The 9,411-nt window shown below is 48.9% G+C and overlaps 1 protein-coding gene and 1 non-coding gene across 2 annotated transcripts; one reads left to right on the top strand and one right to left on the bottom strand.

Annotated features, from left to right (window-relative positions):
- Window positions 1-7,987: 7,987 nt before the first annotated feature.
- On the top strand, window positions 7,988-8,147 carry LOC147958727 (U1 spliceosomal RNA). Its single transcript, XR_015612468.1, has one exon. It is a non-coding gene; the product is annotated as a U1 spliceosomal RNA (small nuclear RNA).
- A 68-nt stretch (window positions 8,148-8,215) lies between these two features.
- LOC147958728 (17.4 kDa class I heat shock protein-like) lies at window positions 8,216-9,204 on the bottom strand. Its single transcript, XM_087535636.1, has 2 exons — window positions 8,868-9,204; window positions 8,216-8,764 (listed from the first exon to the last, which is right to left on the bottom strand). Exons 1-2 carry the CDS (start codon window positions 9,202-9,204, stop codon window positions 8,493-8,495), a joined length of 609 nt encoding a protein of 202 aa, XP_087391762.1. The 3' UTR covers window positions 8,216-8,492.
- Between the last annotated feature and the right edge of the window lie 207 nt (window positions 9,205-9,411).

Raw genomic sequence — 9,411 nt, forward strand, 5'->3', positions numbered from 1 at the left:
ATCTTCGGGGCTCCATGATCATCATCGTCACCGGCATGACACCATGATCTCCATCATCATGATCTCCATCATCGTGTCTTCATGAAGTTGTCTCGCCAACTATTACTTCTACTACTACAGCTAACGGTTAGCAATAAAGTAAAGCAATTACATGGCGTTGTTTAATGACACGCAGGTCATACAATAAATAAAGACAACTCCTATGGCTCCTGCCGGTTGTCATACTCATCGACATGCAAGTCGTGATTCCTATTACAAGAACATGATCAATCTCATACATCACATATCAATCATCACATTCTTCTTGGCCATATCACATCACATAGCATACCCTGCAAAAACAAGTTAGACGTCCTCTAATTGTTGTTTGCATGTTTTACGTGGCTGCTATGGGTTTCTAGCAAGAACGTTTCTTACCTACGCAAAAACCACAACGTGATATGCCAATTGCTATTACCCTTCATAAGGACCTTTTTCATTGAATCCGATCCGACTAAAGTGGGAGAGACAGACACCCGCTAGCCACCTTATGCAACTAGTGCATGTCTGTCGGTGGAACCAGTCTCACGTAAGAGTACGTGTAAGGTCGGTCCGGGCCGCTTCATCCCACAATGCCACCGAATCAAGATTGGACTAGTAACGGTAAGCATATTGAACAAAATCAACACCCACAACTACTTTGTGTTCTACTCGTGCATAGAAACTACGCATAGACCTAGCTCATGATGCCACTGTTGGGGAACGTAGCAATAATTCAAAATTTTCCTACGTGTCACCAAGATCAATCTATGGAGTCATCTAGCAATGAGGAAGGAGTGGATCTACATACCCTTGTAGATCGCGCGTGGAAGTGTTCAAGAGAACGGGGTTGATGGAGTCGTACTCGTCGTGATCCAAATCACCGATGATCCTAGCGCCGAACGGACGGCACCTCCGCGTTCAACACACGTACGGAGCGGCGACATCTCCTCCTTCTTGATCTAGCAAGGGGGGGAAGGAGAGGTTGATGGAGATCCAGCAGCACGACGGCGTGGTGGTGGAAGTAGCGGGATTCCAACAGGGCTTCGCCAAGCGCTGCGGGAGGAGGGAGATGTGTCATGGGAGGGAGAGGGAGGCGCCAGGGCTTAGGTGTGGCTGCCCTCCCTTTCCCCCACTATATATAGGGCCAAGGGAGAGGGGGGGGGCGCAGCCTTGGCCCTTCCTCCAAGGAAGGGTGCGGCCAGGGAGGAGTCCATCCTCCCCAAGGCACCTAGGAGGTGCCTTCCCCCTTTAGGACTCTTCCTTTCCCTTATCTCTTGGCGCATGGGCCTCTTGGGGCTGGTGCCCTTGGCCCATATAGGCCAAGGCGCACACCCCTACAGCCCATGTGCCCCCCCGGGGCAGGTGGACCCCCGGACCCCTTTTGGCACTCCCGGTACAATACCGATAATGCGTGAAACTTTTCCGGCGACCAAAACAAGACTTCCCATATATAAATCTTTACCTCCGGACCATTCCGGAACTCCTCGTGACGTCTAGGATCTCATCCGGGACTCCGAACAACTTTCGGGTTACCGCATACTAATATCTCTATAACCCTAGCGTCACCGAACCTTAAGTGTGTAGACCCTACGGGTTCGGGAACCATGCAGACATGACCGAGACGTTCTCCGGTCAATAACAAACAGCAGGATCTGGATACCCATGTTGGTTCCCACATGTTCCACGATGATCTCATCGGATGAACCACGATGTCGAGGATTCGATCAATCCCGTATTCAATTCCCTTTGTCTAGCGGTAATGTACTTGCCCGAGATTCGATCGTCGGTATCCGATACCTTGTTCAATCTCGTTACCGGCAAGTCTCTTTACTCGTTCCGTAACACATCATCCCGTGATCAACTCCTTGATCACATTGTGCACATTATGATGATGTCCTACCGAGTGGGCCCAGAGATACCTCTCCGTTTACACGGAGTGACAAATCCCAGTCTCGATTCGTGCCAACCCAACAGACACTTTCGGAGATACCTGTAGTGTACCTTTATAGCCACCCAGTTACGTTGTGACATTTGGCACACCCAAAGTACTCCTACGGTATCCGTGAGTTGCATAATCTCATGGTCTAAGGAAATGATACTTGACATTAGAAAAGCTTTAGCATACGAACTACATGATCTTGTGCTAGGCTTAGGATTGGGTCTTGTCCATCACATCATTCTCCTAATGATGTGATCCCGTTATCAACGACATCCAATGTCCATGGCCAGGAAACCGTAACCATCTATTGATCAACAAGCTAGTCAACTAGAGGCTTACTAGGGACATGGTGTTGTCTATGTATCCACACATGTATCTGAGTTTCCTATCAATACAATTCTAGCATGGACAATAAATGATTATCATGAACAAGGAAATATAATAATAACCAATTTATTATTGCCTCTAGGGCATATTTCCAACAAATATGCCCTAGAGGCAATAATAAAGTTATTATTTATTTCCTTATATCATGATAAATGTTTATTATTCATGCTAGAATTGTATTAACCGGAAACATAATACATGTGTGAATACATAGACAAACAGAGTGTCACTAGTATGCCTCTACTTGACTAGCTCGTTAATCAAAGATGGTTATGTTTCCTAACCATGAACAAAGAGTTGTTATTTGATTAACGGGATCACATCATTAGGTGAATGATCTGATTGACATGACCCATTCCATTAGCTTAGCACCCGATCGTTTAGTATGTTGCTATTGCTTTCTTCATGACTTATACATGTTCCTATGACTATGAGATTATGCAACTCCCGTTTACCGGAGGAACACTTTGTGTGCTACCAAACGTCACAACGTAACTGGGTGATTATAAAGGTGCTCTACAGGTGTCTCCAAAGGTACATGTTGGGTTGGCGTATTTCGAGATTAGGATTTGTCACTCCGATTGTCGGAGAGGTATCTCTGGGCCCTCTCGGTAATGCACATCACATAAGCCTTGCAAGCATTGCAACTAATGATTTAGTTGTGAGATGATGTATTACGGAACGAGTAAAGAGACTTGCCGGTAACGATATTGAACTAGGTATTGAGATACCGACGATCGAATCTCGGGCAAGTAACATACCTATGACAAAGGGAACAACATATGTTGTTATGCGGTCTGACCGATAAAAGATCTTCGTAGAATATGTAGGAGCCAATATGAGCATCCAGGTTCCGCTATTGGTTATTGACCAGAGACGTGTCTCGGTCATGTCTACATTGTTCTCGAACCCGTAGGATCCGCACGCTTAAGGTTTCGATGACAGTTATATTATGAGTTTATGCATTTTGATATACCAAAGTTTGTTCGGAGTCCCGGATGTGATCACGGACATGACGAGGAGTCTTGAAATGGTCGAGACATAAAGATTGATATATTGGAAGCCTATATTTGGATATCGGAAGTGTTCCGGGTGAAATCGGGATTTTACCGGAGTACCGGGAGGTTACCGGAACCCCCCGGGAGGTATATGGGCCTTAGTGGGCTTTAGTGGAAGAGAGGAGAGGTGGGTAGGGCTGGGCCGCGCGCCCCTCCCCCCTAGTCCGAATAGGACAAGGAGAGGGGGGCAGCGCCCCCTCCTTCCTTCTCTCTCTCCTCTTTCCCCCTCCCGAATCCTATTCCAACTAGGAAAGGGGGGAATCCTACTCCCGGTGGGAGTAGGACTCCTCCTGGCGCGCCCTCCTCCTGGCCGGCCGCACCCCCCCTTTGATCCTTTATATACGGAGGCAGGGGGCACCCCTAGACACACAAGTTGATCCACGTGATCATATTCTTAGCCGTGTGCGGTGCCCCCTTCCACCATAGTCCTTGATAATATTGTAGCGGTGCTTAGGCGAAGCCCTGCGACGGTAGTACATCAAGATCGTCACCATGCCGTCGTGCTGGCGGAACTCTTCCCCGACACTTTGCTGGATTGGAGTCCGGGGATCATCATCGAGCTGAACTTGTGCTAGAACTCGGAGGTGCCGTAGTTTCGGTGCTTGATCGGTCGGGCCGTGAAGACGTACGACTACATCAACCGCGTTGTGCTAACGCTTCCGCTGTCGGTCTACAAGGGTACGTAGATCACACTCTCCCCTCTCGTTGCTATGCATCACCATGATCTTGCATGTACGTAGGATTTTTTTTTGAAATTACTACGTTCCCCATTAGTATCTCTTTCCATCTTTTGTCAACACGCCATTCATCTCACAAAGATCAGAATGTATAAGCTCTAGTGGCGCCAAGTTTTTTGCCTCTGCAGTCTTATGTGACTTGCGAGGTTGCTTAGCTTGCACACATACTTGGCACTTGGAGCCTTTGACAGTAGAGATTTTCGGAATTAAATTCATATTGGCTAACCGCGTCATGCAACCAAAGTTAATATGACAGAGTCGTGAATGCCAAATATCAGACTCATTATTGTGGCAAACATTATTAATAACTTTAGTGCAAATATCTGACAAAGATAGGCGGAACAAGCCTCCGCACTCATAGCCTTTTCCAACAAATTGTCCACACTTAGAAATTACAACTTTATTGGATTCGAAAACTAACTTAAAACCATCTCGACATAAACGGGAACCGCTAACGAGATTTTTATTGATGGACGGCACATGATGAATGTTCTTCAGACACACAGTCTTCCTCGAAGTAAACTTCAGATCGACCGTACCAACACCTCGAACGATGGCATGTGACCCGTTCCCCATCAGCACGGGTGAAGTCCCTGTTGCCTGGTAAGAAGAAAACATGGAGGCGTCAGCACAAAAATGTACATTGGCACCAGTGTCAATTAACCAATCAGGGGATTGAAATACTGAAAGGATGGTAGGAAAAATACCATACCCTGATTCCTTCATATCAGTATCACCGATGACAACATTAGCGGACTTGCCGCTCTTCTCATGTTCGCGCTCCTCAAAGCGGTTAGGACACTTCGGAGCCCAGTGATTAGGATCACCGCAGACATGGCAAAGTCCCTTCCCCTTCTTATGAGAATTCTTCTTGAAGTTGGTAGAATGTGATGGCTTGTTCTTTGTATCAAACTTGCCTTTGCCCTGAGTTTTGTTCTTATTGTTTTTGAACTTGTTGGGCTGGGAGTTCTTCTTCTGTACCATGTGGGCACTAGAACCTCCCTCAGCAACTCGAGCATGTGTGTCCTTTGCTCTCGCCTTCTCTTCAACATCAAGAGTACCAATGAGATCCGCAACGGAAAACTCCTGTCTCTTGTGTTTCAGGGAAGTAGCAAATTGTTCCACGAAGGTGGAAGCTTGGCAATGATGCCTCCGGCAACAAATTTGTCCAGCAACACACACTTGAAGTACTCAAGTTCTTTTGCGAGCGACTGTATCTCATGAGCTTGCTGTACAACAGGGCGCTCATCAGTCATCTTGTAGTCATAGAATTGCTCCATGACGTACAACTCGCTGCCGGCGTCCGAGGCACCAAACTTGGCCTCGAGCGCAGCCCACATGTCCTCGCCGTTGTCAAACGACATATACGAATCCACAATGGAGTCATCAAGAACACTCAGAAGAGCGCCTTTAAAGAGGGTATCGATCTTCTCAAAAGCTTCCAGCTGTGCTGGATTAAGATCGCCCTCAGGCTTGCCCTTGGTGGCATCATAGCAGCCCATGGTCTGAAACCAGTAGACTGCTCTCGTGCGCCACCTCTTATATTGCGCCCCCTTAAAGGCAGGCGGCTTCAGATGCGCAGCAAAACCACTCGGGGTAAATTGCCTATAATCAGGTTTTTGGATTGTTGGAAATATGAGCAAATTACTACGAGATTTAATCCGAATAAACAGAAGATAAATCATGACCACATCAGCAGAGATTAAACTAATCATGCGAACTAGCATAGCAGATGAACATATCACATCTAGGGTACATACTAGAAGCATGAATTCTACCACGATCTCGAACAGGAAGGATAGAATCACATACGGTGCAGCGGGTGCAGCACCGCCGGCGTTGACGTTGTCGCCCATGTCGTCGAGGACGAGGTTGCCGAGGTCGGGGAAGAAGTCGTCGTTCGTGAAGTCGTCGCTGCCAGCAGTCGCGCGAGTGCGCTCCCAAAAACTTGATCGCCCCTCCTGTACAGGATCATGAGAGGCGGGGTTCCGGAGGCCTGCTGTCCCTTCTCGCGGTGCACGCCGGAAGGAGGGATGGAGAAGACTTGCTTGGCGGCGCAATGATCTGGAACGGTGGTGAGAAACCATACGAAGCGGCGACGGCTAGGGTAGACGTCTGCCTGACTATATAGTGCGGGTCGGGTAGGTCGTGGGAGTAAACCCCACGTCCGAGTCGTCACGATCCAAAAGAATCGGAAACGGTTCAGTAATTAACGCGTCCGTTAATTATTAATTAATGACTCATTACACCTCGTGACGAGGCGTGGCGTGGCGAGGCGAGCGAGGAGGAGCGCGCGTGTAGGTCTCCTCTTCTCATGCTCATACAAGTGATAGAAGAGCTTACTTTATAAAGAGGTGTAATTCTCTCTTAACTTTCAGGGTGGGACTAAATTTTAGGAGGTGTTTGGTTGGATGATTTCTGCCCGTCACCTGATTACAGCGTGATCTGAAAACGTTATGCGTGTTTGGTAACGCAGCGCCGTAATCGGCTCCCACCGTAAACGAGTCCCGTCACACCTGCGCTCGATACCGCCCACCCCCCACCGTAATCAAGTTGCGTTACCGAACCGAGCCCCATTCTTTTTCCTCGCCTCCCCACAATCCTCTCCGCCTCGTCCAAAGTCGCCCGTCAGGCTGCCCCGATCCCTTCGCTTTATTGAAGCCGCCGGTTAGTGCCACCACTTCCCTCCTTCCAGTCGCCGGAGATGCCTCCATGGCCTGCATCTCAGTGAGGAACCCCATCGACGCCGACAAGGACGGGCTTGAGGATGACCCCTTCTTATCCCTCTTCCTTGGAACCCCCCACCCCCGATCTGCTCGCCGGCCAAATCCCTTTCCATGATTTGTTTATTGCTCAAGTTAATTGTCGTCAAGATCATGTTAGCTTGTTCCTGACTTCGATTCTGTGAGATTTTTTGTTTTTGCAATCTGATTACACAGCAGATCAGATCATGTTAGCTCTGTAACTTGATATCTTTACATGCATGAAACAAACAGAAAAGCAAATGCTCCTATTACGCCGTGATCCCACCGCTACCTGATTCCATTACCAGTCCCGCTACCTTTGGTTGTACCGAACACATCCTTAGCCTCACTCACTCCACTCACATGTGTGCATGAATGGACCAAGAGAATTTCAGAATTTTGGGAGCAACCAGGTGACATTATGCACGTGCATCCATTGAAACTTAGTTCGGATGGACAAAATGAATCCTATTTTTTGTAGTGAAAATTACTAAATCCTTGGCAAAATTGTTCCAGCACACATCTATATTACGTATTCACCAAACATTTGATTTATGTCATTTTCCCAATAAGAATACTGCTTTTTCGAGAGAAAACAGTACAATACTAGTATTAGGTATTTCTGTTCTGAGCAATACTGTACTTCCTCCATTACTAAATATTTGTCTTTGTAGATATTTTAACAAGTGACTACAAAATAAGTGAGTCTACATTCTAAAATATGTCTACATACATTCGTGTGTGGTAGTCCATTTAAAATATCTAGAAAGACAAATATTTAGGAACGGAGGAAGTACTATTTAGGTGCGAAATTACGAATTAAACTTCCGCCAGTAGTTTTTTTTCCCGAGGCAAACCAGTAGATTCTAGCAAAAAGGGAAACTACTGCCAGAAGGAACTACTGGGCCTAGCAATTTAGAGCCCAATTCTTATCAAATGACGACTAGAAATAGGCCCACGGCCTGAACCACCAGCGCGGCCCACGACTTGAACTACCAGGGCAGCGCAGGGGCGTAGCAGGTTTAGTACCACCTCGCGAACGGGAGGAGGACGCAGCCGAAGAGCCACCTATATAACAGGCGCCTTGGCCACCGTTGCAAAGCACTTACCTGGACGGGGTCAACAGCCGATCAAGAAGAGCTGTGGCCTAGATCAATGGCTCACATTGCACCTTGTTGAGTGCGTTGGCCTACCATCTCCCTACAGGGAGAGTGGACGTCATAATTTGTGCTAGAGGGGGTACGCGTTCGCGCGGCCCCTGCCAATCTTTGAAAATTAAAATTTAGTCCTTGGCAGCGATTGTTTGTGCTTCTCTGTTGCCCCTGCCGCTCTTCCAAATTTCTCGTCGTCCTTGCACTGCAGTTTACGATGGATGTTTGGCAGCTACATGGCCCATAGTACAACACACTTCTAAACTACCGTACAGAATAGCCTAAGCCTTAAAGTACAGACAAGCTAAAATAGAACACACGATACAGATTAGCCACTACTAGTAGAGGCCAATAAAATAAGAGACACTGTCACCGCCATGCATAGTGTAGTGGTACTAGAGGAGATGGCATGTCACGCTGGGAAGCCGTTGACTGCATGTGTAGGTGCGGAGCGTTTAGGCGATGTCGATGGAGCGGACGTTGCGCTGCTTCTGGGCTTGCTCGTCCTTGGGCACGACGACCCTGAGCACGCCGTCCTGCATGGTGCACCGGATGCCGTCCGCCTTGGCGTTCTCCGGCAGGCGGAACCGGCGCATGAAGGACCCGAAGCTGCGCTCCACGCGGTTCCACGCGTCGCCCTTGTGCTCCTCCTCCCGCGTCTTCTCCCCGCTGATCTTGAGCACGTTGCCGTCCTCCACCTCCACATTCACGTCCTCCTTCCTCACCCCTACACGCACGGCAGGTCGGCAGCAGCATCAATGGATCAGATGGAAAGCTTTTCTGTGAGGCCACCACCTCAACCATAAGGACACGGGACACCACGTACTTACCGGGTATCTCCGCGAAGAAGATGTGCTCCTTGTCGTTCTCGTGCCAGTCAATGTTGGTGCGAGCCATGGCGGTGGCGTCGTCGCGGCTGCCGCCTTCGCCGCCTCGGCGTCCGGCGTCCAAGGGCCAGGAAGCGCCGAAGGGGTCCCAGAGGTCGGAGGAGAAGGGGTCCATCCCTCCCCGGCCACCGCCGAACCAAGGCATGAGCGACATGGCTGACACGCACGGTGGGTGTTTGGTTGGCACTATGTCCCACGAGACGGATATGCTACCAGGCTGTTTGTGGTGGCAAGAGCGCTTTCTCCTGGGCAGTTTTATAGCACTCCAAAGCGCTTGCATACATGGCCGCGTGGAGCATCGGCTTGACACGTTCGCTGTGTACGTGCCGCCCGCGTGCACAGGTGTTGCCGCAGCGACGACTCTTGTGATGCTTTGGCATGCGACGAGGTTCCCTTGGCACCGCACGCACATCTGGCGTGCATGCACAACAGTGGCGCCAGGCTGGGTTACGGTTTGCCACTTGGTGAGACGACATACTTTCTCTCC

The sequence above is a fragment of the Triticum urartu genome, chromosome 7A (assembly GCF_056163025.1).
Source record: "Triticum urartu cultivar PI428250 chromosome 7A, HENAU_Tu73, whole genome shotgun sequence".
Lineage (NCBI taxonomy): Eukaryota > Viridiplantae > Streptophyta > Magnoliopsida > Poales > Poaceae > Triticum > Triticum urartu.

Excerpts from the sequence above, each read along its gene's own strand:
- LOC147958728 (XM_087535636.1), bottom strand. The coding sequence starts at position 9,204 with ATGCAAGCGCTTTGGAGTGCTATAAAACTGCCCAGGAGAAAGCGCTCT. Across the intron at positions 8,765-8,867 it reads CTTCTTCGCGGAGATACCCG|GGGTGAGGAAGGAGGACGTG; the intron begins GTAAGTACGTGG and ends CCGTGCGTGTAG.